This window comes from Gadus morhua, chromosome 11 (assembly GCF_902167405.1).
Source record: "Gadus morhua chromosome 11, gadMor3.0, whole genome shotgun sequence".
Taxonomy (NCBI): Eukaryota; Metazoa; Chordata; class Actinopteri; order Gadiformes; family Gadidae; genus Gadus; species Gadus morhua.
This window is the reverse complement of record NC_044058.1, coordinates 26,544,061-26,562,620: the sequence shown is the minus strand read 5'-3', so window position 1 is coordinate 26,562,620 and position 18,560 is coordinate 26,544,061. Positions and strand designations below refer to the sequence as shown.

At 50.4% G+C, this 18,560-nt stretch overlaps 2 protein-coding genes across 3 annotated transcripts; one reads left to right on the top strand and one right to left on the bottom strand.

The window, feature by feature from the left end:
• The first annotated feature begins 578 nt into the window (after positions 1-578).
• Positions 579-8,519, top strand: klhl22 (kelch-like family member 22). 2 transcript variants are annotated; one of them, XM_030369702.1, is made up of 8 exons: positions 579-741; positions 1,107-1,430; positions 1,526-1,691; positions 2,261-2,572; positions 3,727-4,139; positions 4,744-4,936; positions 6,296-6,529; positions 7,153-8,519. In XM_030369702.1, the coding sequence occupies exons 2-8, from the start codon at positions 1,210-1,212 to the stop codon at positions 7,495-7,497; spliced, it is 1,884 nt and encodes a 627-aa protein (XP_030225562.1). In that variant the 5' UTR covers positions 579-741; positions 1,107-1,209; the 3' UTR covers positions 7,498-8,519. The 2 variants fall into 2 exon arrangements, with proteins under 2 accessions (XP_030225562.1, XP_030225561.1); XM_030369701.1 differs by having other exon boundaries at positions 1,508-1,691.
• Positions 8,520-12,696: 4,177 nt separating this feature from the next.
• Positions 12,697-18,304, bottom strand: tbx16 (T-box transcription factor 16). The gene is made up of 7 exons (XM_030370415.1): positions 18,063-18,304; positions 17,712-17,814; positions 16,523-16,690; positions 15,661-15,807; positions 15,154-15,157; positions 14,307-14,547; positions 12,697-13,721 (listed from the first exon to the last, which is right to left on the bottom strand). The coding sequence occupies exons 1-7, from the start codon at positions 18,302-18,304 to the stop codon at positions 13,193-13,195; spliced, it is 1,434 nt and encodes a 477-aa protein (XP_030226275.1). The 3' UTR covers positions 12,697-13,192.
• Positions 18,305-18,560: the final 256 nt, after the last annotated feature.

Genomic DNA, 18,560 nt, shown 5'->3' with positions numbered 1-18,560 from the left:
GACATATCATTGAAGAATACTGCCAATGTCAACATTAGTTAACATCTTATCAGCCAAAGTATTGTTATTGGATAGGATTGTATTGGAATGTAATCTTGCACTGAAGGGCGTAATTTTGGCCCTGTATTATTTTGTTTAATGCGTGTGGGGGAGATGTGCAGCGCATGTAAAACAATATTTTATTTCATATTATTATTATTACAGAATGGATTTCCATAAAAAATCTAAAGGCCTGTGCGCACCGGAGCAGGGGGCATAGGGTGCATGGTGCACAGATAAACGCTCGACCGTAGTAGATCACCTCCTTGTTGACATCAATGGCCGAGCTGTGCGTTATCTACGTAGCCAGAAGCAAGACCTGTCGAAATAGCGCCCTCTGCTGTCCGATAGAGGGTCCTCCGATCATGTGCAATATTTTTTATAATGTATGTAGCCGTCTTTTGGCAGCTCGCCAATATTAAAAAATTATATAAAATGATAATTATGTAGGTTATATGCAACTAAAATCCGATAAAACGTTAAAAAAAAAAAAAAAAAAAAAATTGAATCCCGATTGGCCCTTGTGAAAGGGGCGGGGCTAACAGACGGCCTCTAACACTTGACTTGTGATCCCACGTGACAGGCCAGAAGTAAACAGTGTTGTTTTGATTTGTCAAACCGTGTACCTGCGACGAAGCGGTCGGCGTTAGTTCCTTTTTCAGGCCAACATCGACCTTCAACAACATGCCCCGATTAAAAACGGTTCGTTGGATGATGTGTGATGTCGATTTAGGAAATGTACCGTCTTGTTTTGTCTTCTTACTAGCTAGCAACTTAGCCTTTAAATCATCGACGTAACGTCGCGTTACTGCACAGGCTAGCTGTTTTAAAGGTTCAATACTAACCACATCGACTATACACATGTATATATATATATTAATATACGTATATATATCTACACATCTCTTCTAATGTTACTCTAACACCATGTGCAGAACTTGATCTTTCCACTTAACAACTCTGACTAGCCGTCCTGTAGCGTCAACTTCAGCTGACGAGCACAAGTAACGTCGTTAAACTCACATTTACTGCTTTTCTGTCCCTTCCCAAACCCGCTCAATGTGTAGTCGCAGGGGCTTCCAAAATGTCGCCAGTGATACAGACGACAACGGTGCTTTTTAGTTGAACAGAAGAAGGTTAAGGAGAGCCAACAAAAGATCCTGTCCTGCCATGGCTGAGGCCCGCCAGCTGAGTCCGCTGGCGGGACGGGCCGACGTCGCCGGCCCCTCCAGCCGCCAAACCTATGCAAGCTCTGCCCACTATGGGACCGTGATGAGCGGCCTCCACGACCTGAGACAGAGCGGCATCCTGTTCGACGTGGTGCTCCTGGCGGAGGGTCGACCCATCAAAGCCCATCGCATCCTCCTGGCCGCGGCCTGCGACTACTTTAGGTAAGGCAGGCCCTTGTCAAGGTTTGTTTGGGTTGTAGATTTTAGTTTTGATTGAGCGGCTCTGTGACGTCTGACAGGGAGTTATTTCATCCTAGGGGAATGTTTGCCGGGGGTCTGCGCGAGGCTCAGCAGACGGAGATAGCCGTGCACGGTGTTACCTACACGGCCTTGTCGAAGCTGCTGGACTTCATCTACACCTCGGAGATCGAGCTAGACCTGGACAATGTGCAGGAGGTGCTAATCGCTGCCACTCTGGTCCAGGTAAACATTCAAACACATCATACAAATGGAGATCCATAAAGGAACTCTAGCAGGCCGTTCTTTCCATATGAACGTCATCAATGAGTAGTGCCCTTTGTTTGATTAAGCCCTATAATCAAAAGCTCGACTCACATTTACATTCAGGGCATTTAGCAGACGCATTTATCCAAAGCGAAATTACAACAATATATCGCTGTCGGTACAGTAAGGATGTTCAAAGAACCAAGGGCCAAACATTTACAATCGCTAGGTTAACCCATTCCCCGTATACAACAAAGACAGCTAGGATAAAATGCTACACAAAGCTAAGTACTATTTTTAAGTGCAAGGACGTGAGGGGAAAAGGGGAAGCTCTGAACAAGTGAGTCTTGAGTCTTTTGCGGAAGTTTGTGAGTGACTGCGTCGGCAGGGAGCTCGTTCCACCACTGTGTTGCCAAAACAGAGAAGAGCTGTGACTGATGAATGACCTTTGCTTGCTCTTAGCGATTGCGGTACCAGGCGTCCAGCGGAGGCAGTTGATCTTCAAGCTAACAGACTGACACCCGTGTATCTAACCCTCTTTTCCTCAGATCGGGGAGGTGATCAGCTTCTGCTGCGACTTCCTCTTCTCCTGGTTGGACGAGAGCAACATCCTGGAGGTCCACAAGTTGGCGGACATGTTTGGCCTGCAGCAGCTGGAGACCAAGATCCACGCGTACATCCTGCAGAACATCCAGACGCTGTCCCGCACCGCGGCGTACCGCCAGCTGCCCCCCGACAAGGTGCTGCAGGTCCTGAGCAGCGAGGAGCTGGAGGTGCTCAGCGAGAACGAGGTGTACGAGGCGGCGCTGCACTACCACTACAGCCCCGAGCAGGTGGAGACGGACCAGGTGTGCCTGCAGGTGGGTCCCCCTGTTGCCCCCCCCGCCCCCTCTGGGTTCTGAGCCACCACAGAGTATTCACATGGTACCGCAGAGTCGCTCACCAGCGTCCGCAAGAGAGTCGAGACTCTGTTGTTCCGAGTTCACCTGGACTCCGCATAGCCTCCCCCCTTACCCCTCACTTATTGTACCTTGTACGTCCGTGCACTTAAAAATACTACTTAGCATCGTGTTGCATCTGCAAAAGAGGCCACTCCTAAAATAAGCAAAAAAATATTAATGCAAGATATTTTTGCTTTGTAAAAATATCTGCCAATGGAACAAGTGAAAATTTTAAGATTTCTTGAAATAAGACATTATATTGAAGCCTAACAAGATAAGAGTGATCTTGAAATTAGCTGGGAAAACTCATTTTTAGCTATATTTTACTAGTATGGTGATGTAAAAGATGTGATGCAAAAGACGATTCATCTTTTACAAATAACACAGCAGCTTAAAAACCTAATGACATGTCAAAAAAGCTTGTTTAACCCGAGATATGACTCAAAACAAGATGTTTTCAATACAGTTTCACTTTACAACATATTCAAGATGCTAAAAACAGACAAGCTCCTTTATATCACTTAAATCTTGCTCTTTAGTATATAAGACAATATAAGACAAAATCTTTTTGTCTTATATTGAGTGTGATGAGATATTTTGACTAGAAATTAGAAAAATATACTTGGCAAGATTTTGAGTTTTTGCAGTGTATTCAAGCTTTCTTTGTTGTATACGGGTAATGGGTTAACCTAGTGATTGTTAGTGCTTGCTTGGCACTTGGTTCTATGAACATCCTTACTGAACTGAAAGCGATATGTTGTTTCTCTTTCTTCTGAGAAACAACATATACTTTTGTATTGTAAGTGGCCCTTGATAAAAGCGTCTGTGGCTTCTATTTAATGATTCAAATTATGAGGGACTAAACATTCCTTAGGAATGCTGCTGGGGTTTTCCCGCTCCAAACTCAAAACATGTCACAGTGAATATATATATAACCATGGCCGCATACATAACAAAGTGGTGTCAGGTGCTTCCCCCTTCTCCTTTTTATCAATTCCCTTCCTCATGCGGAGGAAGCTTCCCACCGTCCCTCACCCCCCCTCTCCCCTCCCCTCTCCCCCCTCCGTCTCCAGGACAACCTGAAGATGCTGGAGGCGGTGCGCTTCTGCCTGATGGAGCGGCCGGTGCTGCAGCGTCTGTACGGCCGGCTGGACGCGTGCCCGCTGAAGGAGTCGGTGGCGGCGGCGCTGCGCTACCACGAGCAGGAGGTGCTGCAGCCCGTGCTGCAGGGCCCGCGCACGCAGCCGCGCTCCAACGCCCGCTGCGTCCTGGGCTTCGGCGGCATGTACGCCAACTCGGGCGCCACCTCGGACACCGAGGGGCTCTTCCAGGTGTTCCACCCCAGCTGGGGCGAGTGGCGGACGCTGGGCGCCGCGCAAGCCCCCCACATGTCCAACCAGGGCGTGGCCGTGCTCAACAACTTTGTTTACCTGGTGGGCGGAGACAAGAACACCAGCGGCTTCCGCGCCGAGACCCGCTGCTGGAGGTCAGCGTCTGGATGTGTTTATGAATGAATGGATGAAGGAATGCCTTTTTTAGCCACTATACACGTTACAATGAGATTAAAAGCATCTCCTTCCCAGTTTAGAGTTTAGTGTGTCTGGGTGTGTTTGAATCATACTGGGGGTCAGCCTCTGGGTGTGTATAGTGTTTCTGGGTGTGTTTGAATCCTACTGGGAGGTCAGCTGCTGGAGGTGTTTAGTGTGTTTGAATCCTGCTGGAGGCCAGGTCTTTATGCATTGAGGAACAACTTGGTGTGGTGGTGAAGGAGAGAAACAGACTCCGTTTCGAACGGCGATTTGCCGGTGGCTTTAATCGCGTGCGATGCGTGATGATGTTACGAGAGCGGATCGTGTTCCACGGCATACGCTTCGGTCCGTCTATTTACAGCCCACACAGCAATCTCACTGTGTGCCTTCTTAGGTGAGCTCACACTTAATTCGATCCCGGCTGTAATCGTCCCTCACAAATCCGCTTACGTCTTGATTAAATCTCAGCGATCGTGGAGTCGCCGCTTCTGAAGCTCGTGCCTTTTGGCGGTTGTTGTTGTTGCCGTGCGTCGACTCGTGTGCGTTGTGTGCGTCCTCCAGGTACGACCCCCGACACAACAGCTGGTGCTCCATCCAGCCCCTGCTGCAGCAGAGGGCCGACCACAGCGTGTGCGTCCTGGGGGAGCACATCTACGCCATCGGGGGCCGCGACTACCGCAACGAGCTGGACTCTGTGGAGCGCTACGACCCCCACACCAACACCTGGGAGTGCGTCGCCCCGCTCAAGAGAGAGGTACTGTTTTGTAGGAATGTGTTTAGGTGGACACGCCCACTTGTGCTGCCAATCACACTCCCACCTGGTGGTATAATATGTCACCTTTTAAAGTGTCGTTGGTCTCACTGTTTCAGCTGGAGTTTATACACGATGGGTTTAAATAATATTGTTTCGGATTGAGAGTTACGACCGTGGTTACGACCGTGGTTACGACCAATGCAGATTTTGTGATGCTGTTTTTAGTACCGTCGTTGTGTATGAGCGATGTTGTGTGTGCATCCACACTCCGCATTCCATAAACAAGTTAAACGAGTTATACGATAGATGTTCGGGAAGCCTAACACTGTCTCGGACGCCACCTTAAAAATCAATGTCTTCCCGGAACGAGCGCCACACATCCAAACACCGTTGGGATGTACCATAAGTGTCTGGGAAGCTCGACTTTCTCTCGGACTCCGCAGTCCACCGCTTCCCAGACAGAGCTCCACATGTCCACACACACCCCCACGGTCCCGCTTGGGCGCGACGTGGAAGTATCTCGGAAAAGCCACTCCGATGTCAACAAACGAGAAGAACGCATAGTGTTCTGAGGGGACAAGAAATAGGATTTTACTCTGGTTTACTCAAAATCAGGGTCTTACTTAAGTGTCATGATAAGGTTAATTACTGGGCATAAATGGCTATCGGGACGATCATATAAGCCCATGTTTAAAACAAAGCAAAACGTTTTTTTGGTTCAGTTGCTCGCATGTACTCGAACGAGCCACAGGGCGGCGCTATAAACTCTGTCATGATGCGCTAGTGCACAGCACACCACCTCCGCCTGATTCAATGCTAGCAGGGACTGTAGTGATAAGATACTTGTCTCCCTCCCTCCTTGATGGGAGCCCCACTCTCATGAGATTCTATTATTATGGGGTCCCCAGGGTCAAACATTGACCCCAGGGTCAAAACGGGTCAAACCTTCGCCCACAGTTGACACCAAAGGGCTGATTATGGTCCCATGTTCCCGAAACGCATGAGGGTTACGGACCCCTTACGTCCTTACGGACCCTCCTTACGGACCCTCCTTACGGACCCTCCTTGCTCCTTGCACGTCAGGAGGGCCTGACGTGCGCCTCCCAAAAATGTTAACCTTTCCGTCGGGGGGGGGGGACGCAGCAGCGAGGGCTGTGATTGGTCCGCTTGCTAAAACCCCACGCAGAACCATGAAGGTTCACGACGTCGTTGAAGCGTGAGCGTGGGGCCGTCATCAGCCCTTAAGTTCTGTGGGGTGATGCGGTGAAGGTCCGTGGGAACCCCCCCCACCCCCCCCCCAGCCCTAGTCCCCCTCTGCCGGTCATCCAGCACCCACCCGGTGCCTCCTCTGGTCCTCAGGTGTACGCGCACGCGGGCGCGGTGCTGGACGGACGGATCTACGTGACGTGCGGCCGGCGGGGGCTGGCCTACCTGCGGGAGACGTACTGCTTCGACCCGGCCACCGACCAATGGGCGGCCTGCGCCGAGGGGCCGGTGGAGCGGGCGTGGCACGGCGTGGCGGCCCGCGGCGGCCGCCTCTACGTGATCGGAGGGAGCAACGACGAGCACAGCTACCGCCGCGACGTCCTCAAGGTACCAGACACGCTCACGTGGGGCTGGGCGACTTTAGCGTCGAACGATCACAAAACTAATGTCATCTCATTTTCTATTTCGTTTTTTTTTACTAAATGTTTTACATAAAGTGCAGTCCAGCTGGATACATATCTGTACACTATTTTAGATTTCAATATTTTTTTTTACCATTTTGTGTATTTTTCTAAGGCGAAATTTCAAAGTTCTCAGTTACAAAAGTGTTTTTTTGAGAGAGACATGCTGAATAAATGCATCATGTTTTCAAACTCAAAAACAATCGTGATTCCAATATTGACCAAAATAATCTTGATAATGATTTTTCCCATAATCGAGCAGCCCTACACTGTTTATTGATCTGTCGGTCGTCAGTGTTTTTTACTGTTTTATCCCTGCTTTTAGATTACAGTTACAGCCATTTAACAATCAGTTTTAACTCTGAAATAATAATGGTTTTATTTATCTTCAGATGTAGGTTTTGTTATTTATCTTCAGATGAAGTCACTACATTAGTTAACAGATTTGAGTCTGACAGTAACGACAAAAAACGTTTTATTATCACGTTCTCCCACTGAACCAGTGCTCTCTTTGTCTCCTCCCTCGCTGTGTGCGCGTGCGGCCACCAGGTGGCGTGCTTCGACCCGCAGTCCGACTCCTGGTCCCTGGTGAGCCCGCTGCCGGCGGGCCACGGGGAGCCCGGGCTGGCCGTGCTGGACGCCCGCATCTACGTCCTGGGGGGTCGCTCGCACAACAAGGGCAACCGCATGAGGTACGTGCACGTGTACGACGCCGACCTGGACCAATGGGAGGTCGGCACGCCGTTCGAGGGGCGCGTGTCGGGGCTGGCGGCCTGCGTGCTGCCCCTGCCCCGGGCCGTGATGGCCCAGGCCCGCGGCTGGCAGCAGCACATCAAGCGGGCGTCCTGGGCGGACGCGCCCATGGAGCACTCCGAGTACTCCAGCGACGACTGAGCGCCCCCCGGTGGTCGGGCGAGGTATTTTTTATTTTACTTTTTGGTTGGAAGTGTGTGGAGGTGGAGCTAACTGAGCCTTGTTCGTCCTGATGGTCGCCTCTTTTGGGGTTGGGGTGGACCCCTGGGGGGTGGGGGGGTGGGTATGGGGGCCAGGGGCCCGGGGTTTAGGGTCTGTTTGGTTCTGATTTGGGGTCTGTTTGGTTCCCTCTTTGGTTCTGATTTTGGGGTCAAACTTGTAGAAGTTTTGGTTCTTCTTTCTTTCTTCTCTTCTTTGAATCACCGCTCCAGGATTTCTGCGTGCATGTCCAGCCGTCTCTGAAAGGCTGTGCATACTGAGAGGTCGGGAAGAATGACAAGTCGGACTTCTATGCAAACAATACAGTGTTCCTTTTGATATCATGGACCGCTGGTTCCAGTCTTCCAGTGAAGAGGAAGTCTTGTTTGTTTTTGTTACTTTTAACATGTTTGGGTTTTAAAATAGGTCATCGCAAAGGCCTGGCGACTGCTTGTTAATCTAAAGTATTATGGTGTGTCTCACTCAGTACTAGTACTAGATGGCCAAAGTATGCCTTGTTTTCTCTGGTTGCATTTAAATTGGCTTTGGATTTTGCTCACGTTTTTCCTTTTCCGATGAAGGTGTGCCTTTTTGTTACGCAGAAATGACGGTTCAACTAAACAATACTTCTGGGTTGAGTGTTGTACTTACGACCACTAGTCACATGATTCCTTCCACAATGTCTCAGCCATCCATCGTTACGATGAGAAAGCCACGCCTTGCATTGAGTCTCAATGTGGAGGCCAATGAGGGTAAGTGGTGGTTGAGACCGGCATAGATCTGCATACTTGTTTAGGTCATTTGTAAGTTGTTTAGGTCAAATGGCAGCAGAAATGGTGGAAAACGAAATGCACATATTAATGTTTGAAATCTGAAATCTGCACAATTATACAATCATCATGCATTCATAACATTCTTGTATCATGTATCTTTTGGGGTTTGATTAAAAATACATAATATATCGATTTCTTTTACCTGGAGTATTCATTGTGAGTTGCACAAGGTTTCTCAGTATTCAAAGTCACACCTTTTTCATGCTTTCTTGTTTTTGTTTGTCTTTGCAGATTCCCAGAAGGCACATTCCATGATCCAATCGCTCTTATCTTATGCCTTTTGACATTGACTGTTTCGCCTTGACGTATCCATCGGTTTGCATTATTATTGGTTCGAGATTTTGATACATCTCCAAGCCATTGGTATCCATATTCCTCGTTAAGAATCCCGATAAGCTCGGGTGTTTCGGAGCGTAACCCTGCAGAATAATTACTAAGTTCTTTCTTTATTTGATAAGACGGAAGGGATGGCACGCTTCCTAGATTCACAATTCATTAAGTCAGTTAAAAGCTTCTATCCAAAGACGAAAGGTGAGAGTCACTTACTCAGAGCAAGACATCCCCAAAACTCAATACTACCTCTGGTGTATTCCAGGGTTCAGTGCCTGTTTATTGAGCTCTTTTTAAACGACGATTGCCATAAAACCTGCTGATAAATCGTGATTGTGATTCAAGTTCGGATAGGGATATTTCTGGGGCAATGATGGTTCTACATATTGAGGCCACAAAGGTTTTGTGTTCTCTGTACAGATGAATCACAAGATGGATGCAGATAGTGGTCTGGTCTCATTGGACAGTCTGCCTCAGATGGTCTTAAAGGAGGTTGCTGATCGTGCACTGGACACAAATCATTTGGTTTTTGGAAATGTCTTCAATGGACGTTTTTCCCTGTCCCTTTGGAATAATTGCCGTCGGGTGCCATCTGCTATTTGTGTATTTTCTGGCCGGCACTGAGTTGAACCTTGTGGCTTAAAGCCTTTTGACACATTTCAAATGAAAACGTGGAGATTTGTGTGTGTGTTGTTGAACCACTTAACGCACAGAGAAAGCTATTGAGCCTCTAGGTAGTTCTTATAAGCAGGCTCTAAAATGTTTGGCAGGTGCAGTAGTAATAGTCAAAGTCTCAATCTTAGCATTTCTAGAGAATCATGCGGAAACTAAAACAGATGGACATCAAAATAAATATAGATATATAAATATAAATACTGAAGAAAATATGAATCAGCACAACAGGGGTAAAACAGCAGCCTACAAGAATAAAGAGACCCAAGCAAACTGTTTTAATGAATACATGGCGTTACAGATTGGAAATCTGCAAAGGAGATTGAACATGAATTTAAGCATCAATACATTTATATGTGTGTTCCCCAAAGAGCTAGTTTTATCACGGCATAACTTCTACAACGCTTAAAACAGCGACACCCCCCAGCTGTCCGCTGCGACCCCCCCCCCCCCCCTCCCCCCAAACTGTATCTGAAAGTGCACTAGAATCAAACCGCCGGCGGAGAGCTGTGGTGCATGGCCCCCGGCCCGCCCCCAGTTCCTCTCCATTTGGCTCCGTCCTCCTCCTCCACCTCCCACGGCCGTCGGAGGCCGTGCCTCCGTCAGCTGCCGCCCGTCCCCGCCCTCCTACTTCACACGTGCGTGCCAAAGCCCCGTCATGTGGTCCGTCGGCCGCCTTCTGACACCTGAACTAGGTACCGCAGGGCCAAGCGTGCCGCCATGTTCACGTGCTCCGTGTATATACACATATATATATATATATATATATATATATATAATGCATATATATTTATATATGTGTACTATCTTCACGCCCTGAGCAATGTAACAAGCAATTCATTCTGAGGACGCCATTGCCGCCCAGGGCGTAGTAATGTATGTACTTAAGCTGGTCGGAGGAGGCCGCTGCAGATGTTTGAGTGGCTGCTGTTTTTTTTTTTCCTTTTTAGGTGTTGCTCTTATCCGGGCCATTACCACGGCAATTAAAGCGACTAAAAGGACCCATTGTGGAGTGCTGAACAGTTTTTAACTAGGGGGGGGTCGGACATGAGTGTCCAGGGAGACATGGAGACTAAGTGAGCTCCCCCCCCCGCCCTCCCCTCCCCCCCCCCCCCCCCCCCCCCCCCCCCCCCACTCCCATCCTTCTAGTTATCCGGCTGGGCTCGAGGTGGGAGAGGGGAGGGCTGTCCACTCCAGACAATGAGGATCGGTTTCGTCCCCGCTCTAAAATGGCTTCCCCAGAGTGGGAGACTCTGTTATTGATGGGCTGCAAACGGTTTCATTATACTTTACGCTGAGGTGACTGTGCTGACAGCGTAGCCCTGGTAACGAGCGCGCTGTTTAGGATGAGATACGCCGCCGTCAGACGGAACATGATTTATTAAGCCACGGTGGGGCGGGACTGTTTCACAGAAGCTGGGTGAAGGGTTTTACACTCAAACAGATACAGGCCGGAGGCGTGCATGTGTTCAGTTGTGATTACAACACATGCACGCATACATTAAAAGGAAATAGAGACGTTGTACAGAATATGCATTATTACAAAAAATTAAGTTGATTTTTTTCTTAGCTTAACTCAATATAATGGTACCTCTGTTCTGGACTAGTTTCCCAACTTTATAAATGTTCCCAATTTTGTTTTTAACAATGTGTCACATTTTAAACGTCACATACCTCAAATGAATTCAAGCAATGGTTAAGAATTACCAAGTGACTGACTGCAACAAGGGGTCGGAGAATGATCTCATCATCGTGCACCACGGACATCCTGTACACACATCTTCACGTGCCTTCACGTGCGTAAGGAGATGAGTGTGTTGACCAGCTCAACACACACACACACACACACACACACACACACACACACACACACACACACACACACACACACACACACACACACACACACACACACACGGCGAGAGCATAGACGGGTAGAACAGAGTAAGTGGGCAGAAGGGGGCAGTTAACTTGAGCTGAATAAAACAAGTCCCGGCAGACTATTAACACTACTCACAGAACCCCCATCCCGACCACGCTGGCCTTTACTGCGGCCATTAACAGCTCATATCCACCGAGGCGGGGGGGGGGGGGGCAGTTTGTCCCCGCCACATCCCCTCCCCGGATTGAGGGCCGTTTAACGCTCCCTGGGACGGGGCAGAGCGGTGCAGGGGCCCTTTATGGGGCCCGGTGGGTAAACCCCAGCAGGTGAGGCCTTTCACACCCCCCCCCCCCTGTCCGCTCCCCGGGCTAGGGGCCACAATAACACAGGGGTCTTTAATGCATGCTGGGCCGACGACGACTCCAGTGTGGTCCTCATTAGATCAACAAAGGCGAAACGCAAACAAACCCAGCGGTGGTTTCCTTTGGTCACACGGCGGGCTTCCAGAGCGGGCCCCCCTAGGGGCCGGGCCCCGTCAGAGGGGCCCCCAGGGGCCGGGCCGCGCGCAGGACGCTCACAGGAGGAGAGACACTGTCGGTGTTCGTTTTGACCCTGTTGTTAAGCGGCGGTCATGGTTGTTTAAAACTGAACACACTTGCATCCTAGTTGTAGTTTTGCACTGAGAAACGCTCTGAAATGGACATTTGGACACATCCTGTCCAAATGTTTTGGACACGCGGTGGGCTGAACCGCCTGTCCAAATGTTTTGGAAACGCGGTGGGCTGAACCGCCTGTCCAAATGTTTTGGACAGGATGTGCGATGGATGTATTTTTTTCCTGCTTCCTTCGTATTTTGGGTATTTTTCCTTTAAAACTATCGTTAAAGGGGTGATATTATGGCACCAGGTGTGAGTGTGATTAGCCCTGACGCGCTGTTTGAAAATCTGCCTTTTCCCGTGTTTAAGTGGGATCAGAAGTAGGAGTGTCCACCTAGATGTATGATGGGTAGACTGTACTGGACTGTATCAACCTTTGCTACAGTCCACTGGGTAGTCCGGTAGACTGGTCTATCCATCACACATCTAGGGGGACACGCCCACTTGTCACTAAAACACCGGAAAAGGCAGATTTTATAACTACTTGTAATGGCTAATCCACCTTACACCTGGTGGCATGAGATCATCCCTTTAACCACCTCGACCAGTCTTGGATGCCATTTCAATGACTATTGTTGAAGTAGTAATCCCCCACACCTTACACCTATCAGCCCCTTCATGTTTCAGGTTCGGTAAAGTTCAAACACCTGCATTTCCAAACTCCTTTTAAACAGCCTCATCTGCCTAATATCCACTGTATGGGAAATAAGCCAATGCAAACATGCGGTACCACTTTTAAAGTTGTTTTTTTATTCCACAACACGTTACAATTCAAGACTGGTTCCACATCACAGACGTCTTATGTTTTATTACTTTTCCTTTCTACAAAAATAATATTTTCAAACCAAAGCCTCAAGGCCTTAACGCAAATACAAAATAAATAAACCATTGAACAATTACACAAAACTCGAAGCATAGCATTGCCATGCAGCAAGGGCTCATGAGAGATGTAGTCCCACTGCGGGCGGCAGACAGTCTGTGGTTCTGCTCCAGGCCTCCCCCTCGCCTCTCGCTGCTCTCCCCCCCAAGACCACAGTTTCTCGTCGGGTGCGACTCTTCGGCGCGTGCCGGCTGTCACCAGGCCTCTTCTGGGGCATGCATCCTCCCGGAGGAGGAAGAGGAGGAGGAGGAAGAGGAAGAGGAGGGCTCAACGTTAGGAAAAAGACCCGACAAGTAGTTCTCCCTCTCGGGGGTGGGGGTGGGTGGGGGGGTCAGAGTGTCTCTGTCTCTCTCTGGTTCCCAGAGCGCGGAGGCAGTACCCTCGTTCACCAGCAGGAGTACGAGAAGAGCGGGTACTGGCTCCACTCGGCCACGTTGCCGTGGTGATAGCCGTGGTGCATGGCCTGGCTGCTGTACTCGGCGGGCAGGTGGTGGGGGGGCGGCGGCGGCGGGGGGGGGTACTGGGCGTGGCCCGGCCCCCCCCACTGGCCCAGGCTCTGCTCGGAGGCCGCTCCGTACGGGCTGTAGATGGCGTGGTGGCCCAGCACGCCGGGCGGGGGCGGGGCCTTGGCGTGGGACACCTGGGGGGGCAGGCTCATGTTGAGCACCCCCCCGGGGTAGTCCTGGGGGGCCGCGCCGAGGGGGGGCCCGCAGGGGACGGACGCCCCCGTCTCGTGGTGGTGGTGGGGGTGAAGGGGGTGGTGGGGGTTGGGGCGGGGCTTGGCGGCGTCGTGGTCGGGCACCGTGGCAACGTCCGGGACCCGGGACTCGAAGGCCCCCCCCCGCGCGGAGGCGGAGCTGTGGCTGCTCGCCACGCTGGCGGTCGGGGAGGGGGACTTCCCGTAACCGTGGAACCTGGAGGACGACAAACACAGGTTGGAGCGGGAGGCGGGGCGCTAGGGCAGCCAACGGTGACGGGCACACTGGAAGGGTAGTGTGTTGTGCGATGCATACATTTGTGTGTGTGTGCGTGTGGATTATACGTGTGTGTGTGTGTGTTTTGCTTTGGCCACGTTGCTTTGCAAGCATATGTGTTTTGTGTGTTTGTTTGTGTGCGTGCGTGTGTGGTCATTCAAACACGAGTGTGTGTGTGTGTGTTGTGCATTGTACATGTTTGTGTGCAAGCATTTGTGTTTGCATTTGTGCGTGCGTGTGTGTATTTGTGTGTGTGTGTGTGTGTGTGTGCTCATGCGGTTGTGCGTGCATGGTCCTCTGCATTAGTGGTTGTGTGTGTCCTTCTGCGTGCGGGAGTGGGACCCCCCCTCTCTCCCAGCCCCCCTCTGCTGACCAAGCTCCTCTACAATATTGTGTATGTGTGTGTGTGTGTATTTGTGTGTGCTTTCTGTAGACCAAGCACCCACTGGGCGGGGCCGTGTGTGGGCGGGGCCGTGTGTGGGCGGGGCCGTGTGTGGGCGGGGCCGTGTGTGGGCGGGGCTTTACCTGTAGGGCAGGTAGGACGCGGGCGCGGGCACAAGCTGCTCCGCGTTGTACATGTCTCCGGGGGCGTTGCCCCCCGGGGACTCGGTGCGGCCCCCCTCCCTCTCCGTGGCCCAGGGGGAGTAGCGCTCCTCCTTCACCGCGGCCGGCCCCCCCCCCGCCTCTGCCTTCCCCTTCAGGAGGTCCTCGTCGCCCTCGTAGCCCTCGTAGGAGGAGCGGCTGAAGTCTGCTGGGGAGAGAGAGACTGGTTAGAATGGTGTGAGAGAGAGGGAGAGAGGGGGGGGGAGAGACTGGTTAGAATGATATGAGAGAGACAGAGAGAGAGAGACAGAGAGGGAGAGAGAGAGACTGGTTAGAATGATGTGAGAGGGAGAGAGGGAGGGAGAGAGAGGGGAGGGAGAGAGAGAGAGAGAGAGAGAGAGAGAGGGAGAGAGGGGAGAGAGAGAGGGGTCAGAGGAGAGAGAGAGAGAGGGGGGGGGGGTCAGAGGAGAGCGAGGGGAGAGAGAGAGAGAGAGGGGAAAAGTGAGGAAGAGAGCGATAGAGAGAGGGGAGAGAGACACACAGGGGGAAGAAAGACACAGACGAAAGATAGATAGACAGAAGGATAGATAGAGAGTTAGAGTGATAAAGTGATGAAGTAATAAAGAAACAGACTGAGTGATGAAGTGATGAGGTAATAAAGAGATAGTGATGGAGTGATGAAGTGAGGGAGTAACAGAGAGATAGTTACCTGGAGGACTATCTTCGTCAGTCAGTCTCGGTTTCTTCTCGGGGCAAACAGGTGGCCTACTCGGGCGTCTGAGGCAACAGAGATTGGTATTAAACCACCACGACAACACAACAACACAACTCTCCTGAACACACGCGTAACAATGTTGCAACAGGCCTCACTGTGGATCTGAGTGATAGATATCAGGGCTGTGTGTACCTCTTTGAATTTGTCCCCTCGTCTCTGAAACCTTTTGCAAATGGATTATGGTTGATCTTCAGCTTGGTTATCTGTGGGAGGGGGGGGGGGAGAGAGAGAGAGAGAGAGAGAGAGAGAGAGAGAGGGAGAGAGAGAGAGAGAGAGAGAGAGAGAGAGAGAGAGAGAGAGAGAGAGAGAGAGAGAGAGAGAGAGAGAGAGAGAGAGAGAGAGAGAGAGAGAGAGAGAGAGAGAGAGAGAGAGAGTGTGGTCAGCATACGATCTCAGTGGCGCTCTAACAGCAGTGAGATGTTATATATATATATATATTTAAGATATATCTTTATCTTTATGGTACGCGCTCTACCCAGTGAGCCACCGGGGTGCCCCGAGATGTTATATTCTCTACTCCGTTCAGGGGGGTATCACAGCGTGAACCCGGAGGAGGCTCACCTTGGTGTTCTGGTAGGCGGTGACGGCCATGAAGGCAGTCTCGGGGAAGGTGAAAGTCTGGAAGACGCTCCAGCGAACGCTGAACATGTCGTCCGCCTGGATGATGTGGAAGCGCGGGTGGTAGCGGTGCATGGAGTGGAGGATGATCTGGAGAGCGGGGAGAGAGTCAGCAGGGTCCTTCTGGTGGGTAAAGGTTTCGACCTCCACAACGATGAATGTCATATGCAATGAATGTGATATACTTTTATTATAGAACTTTTCAAAAGCCAAGTTACAAAGTGCGTAATAGATTTACTTATTTCCAAATAAGATAAAAATGTTTTTTTAAGAGGCCACATTAACAAATTCCTTTTGTTATCTAAATATATCAACTCGCAATACGATCAATATCATATACAATAAACATATTACTTTATTAATACAGCGCTTCTCAAAAGCAAAGTAACAAAGTGTCTAACAGATTAATTTATTTTCAAATAAGATTTAAAAGTTATTTTAAAAAGAGATCTATCATCTACACAAAAATACATAAACATAAACATAAATCTTCTTTATCTCTTCCCCTCATAAAATCCTTAGAGTGTTTCCCGGCACGGTCACAGGCAGTTTAATTTACTGCACTGTATTTGGCACTACAATCAACCGTGGCTGGTACCACCACCACTCGATCACTTTACATTTACATTTCAATTACTTATCTTTCATACTTATTTTATATATTTTTAACGAAATGTATCTATTTACCTTATTTTATATGCTGCTGCCATATTTGTGTTGAGGTACCAAGCATAATATTTTAACCCTTGTGCACTTGTCCAATAAGATTGTAATGAACGTGATTGTGCTGGTGATTGGGACTCACGTGTCCGTGCTGGTCCAGCGTGTTGTTGGTGAGCTTCAGCTTCAGGAAGGACATGGACTGCTTCATCCAGTGGCTCCCCAGGGCCGGGGAGTCAGGGTGGAGGTAGGTCCTGCATGGAGGCTGCGGCTCCGCTTTGCCCGCCACCTCCCATTTGTCGTCCACCTTCCACTGAAGGGGGGAGGGGGGGGGGGGGGGGAAGAGAGAGAGAGAGAGAGAGAGAGAGAGAGAGAGAGAGAGAGAGAGAGAGAGAGAGAGAGAGAGAGAGAGAGAGAGAGAGAGAGAGAGAGAGAGAGAGAGAGAGAGAGAGAGAGAGACGTTATTATCGTTCACCTGTTTTGGTAATGTTTGATTCTAATGCCAATAAAGCTTTTTTTTATTGAATTGAATTGAATTGAGGGACAGAGAGAGAGAGAGAGAGAGAGAGAGAGAGAGACAGAGTGAGAGACAAAGAGACAGAGAGAGAGAGAGAGAGAGACATGTTGGGGCCACTAGTCTGTCTGACACACACACACACACACACACACACACACACACACACACACACACACACACACACACACACACACACTATCTGCTGGTGGTTCACAACAGAGAGAAAGGGGAAGAGACGGCTGCAGCTCGTGCCCCCCCCCCCACTGAGACGCATGGTGAGTACAGTGGGACCCCCAGCAGGGGATAGAAAAACAGGAAAGAGATAACAGCCCTTGATGTACAATGCCAGGGGGAGGGGTCGGGGTGTTAGAAGGGGGTGATAAACAAGGAGGGGGAGGAGGAGGTGGGGGGGCTTCGGGCCCGTGGTGTCTGGAGAAAGTGGTCGACTGGGCTCATGGCCATGGCCAGTGTGGTGGGAAGTTCCCGACACTGGGAGTCAAGCCCGCGGTGTTAAGGCTTAGTTATGGTTCCACGTCGACGCAACGCAAGGGGGTTCAGGGACCCATTACGTCCCGGCGGACCCTCCTCGCGACCACCGCAAGGGCCCGACATGCGCCCTCCCAAAAATGTTAACCTTGCGTCGAGGCGGAGCAGCAGCAAGGGCTATGATCGGTCCGCTCACTAAGACCCTGACGCTGAACCGAACCAGGGTCACGACGGCGTGGTCGTTGCGTTGCGTCGACGTGGGAGCCGTAACTGAGCCTTTAGAGGTGGGGGAGTGGTGACACGGAGGGGATTGGGAAGGGGGGTTCCTTACCTTGTATCTGAAGCCGTCCTCCGGCACCATGTCCACCAGCAGGATGTACTTGGCACAGGGGATCAGGCCTGCGAGGTTGATCTTACAGTGGGGGAACATTCTCCTGGAAGACACAAACAGGGGAAGAGTTTAAAAAAAAAAAAAAACGGAAGTAAAAAAAATATCAGCAGAAATAAAGTCGGGGGTAAAAGAACTCTCAGTGTTTATGCATTCACTGTCTCTTATTTTTAATTTCCATTACTGTTGTTCCGTTCTTCCTGCGTCAAGATTGTAATTTCCTGCATGTATTCCATGATCCGGTGAGGGGGTCTTTGACAGGGTGTTTCTGTGTGTGGGGGGTGAGGCTCTAACCTTCCGGGCTTGGTGATGATCATCTCGGTGCCGTTCTCGTGGAAGGTCTTCCAGAGGTCTGGGTCCTCCAGGGTCATCCTGATGCTGCCCTGCTGGAGGTATCCGTCTGGCCCCGTCGCCACGGGGACTGCAGGGGGCCCGCTGAAGTTGGTCTTCAAGTCTGGCCGCAGAAGACGACGGGGAGAGTCAACAGAGTCATCGTTAGTTTGGTCCCCAGCAGGGTTTGGGATGAGCGAAAGCATGTTTAGGAAAGAGGGTGAGTTGACCGCAAGGCTTGAAGCAGAACCATAAGAAAATGTGTTTTCATGGAACTGGGAAACTTCAAGCGAAACGTTGCGTCAAAAGGAAACCAAAAGCACACAAACCAAACGTCTCTTACCTCGAATGGACTGCATGGTTCGGACTCCAAGCGCCGCTACAACCGGTTAAAAAAAAAGAGAAGAAACGCTGCAGAGAAGCTGGACCCCCGCCGTTGTAACGGTATCCACGGCGTTGACC

What these genes read in the sequence shown, in the direction of transcription:
- tbx16 (XM_030370415.1), bottom strand. Translation starts at nt 18,304, where the DNA reads ATGCTTTCGCTCATCCCAAACCCTGCTGGGGACCAAACTAACGATGAC. An exon ending in AGGACGGCTTCAGATACAAG is followed by an intron (nt 16,691 to 17,711) that starts GTAAGGAACCCC and finishes TCCCCCCTTCAG; the next exon opens with TGGAAGGTGGACGACAAATG. An exon ending in GCGTCCTACCTGCCCTACAG is followed by an intron (nt 13,722 to 14,306) that starts GTAAAGCCCCGC and finishes GTCGTCCTCCAG; the next exon opens with GTTCCACGGTTACGGGAAGT.
- klhl22 (XM_030369701.1), top strand. Translation starts at nt 1,210, where the DNA reads ATGGCTGAGGCCCGCCAGCTGAGTCCGCTGGCGGGACGGGCCGACGTC. An exon ending in GCGGCCTGCGACTACTTTAG is followed by an intron (nt 1,431 to 1,507) that starts GTAAGGCAGGCC and finishes GACGTCTGACAG; the next exon opens with GGAGTTATTTCATCCTAGGG. An exon ending in TCGCCCCGCTCAAGAGAGAG is followed by an intron (nt 4,937 to 6,295) that starts GTACTGTTTTGT and finishes TCTGGTCCTCAG; the next exon opens with GTGTACGCGCACGCGGGCGC.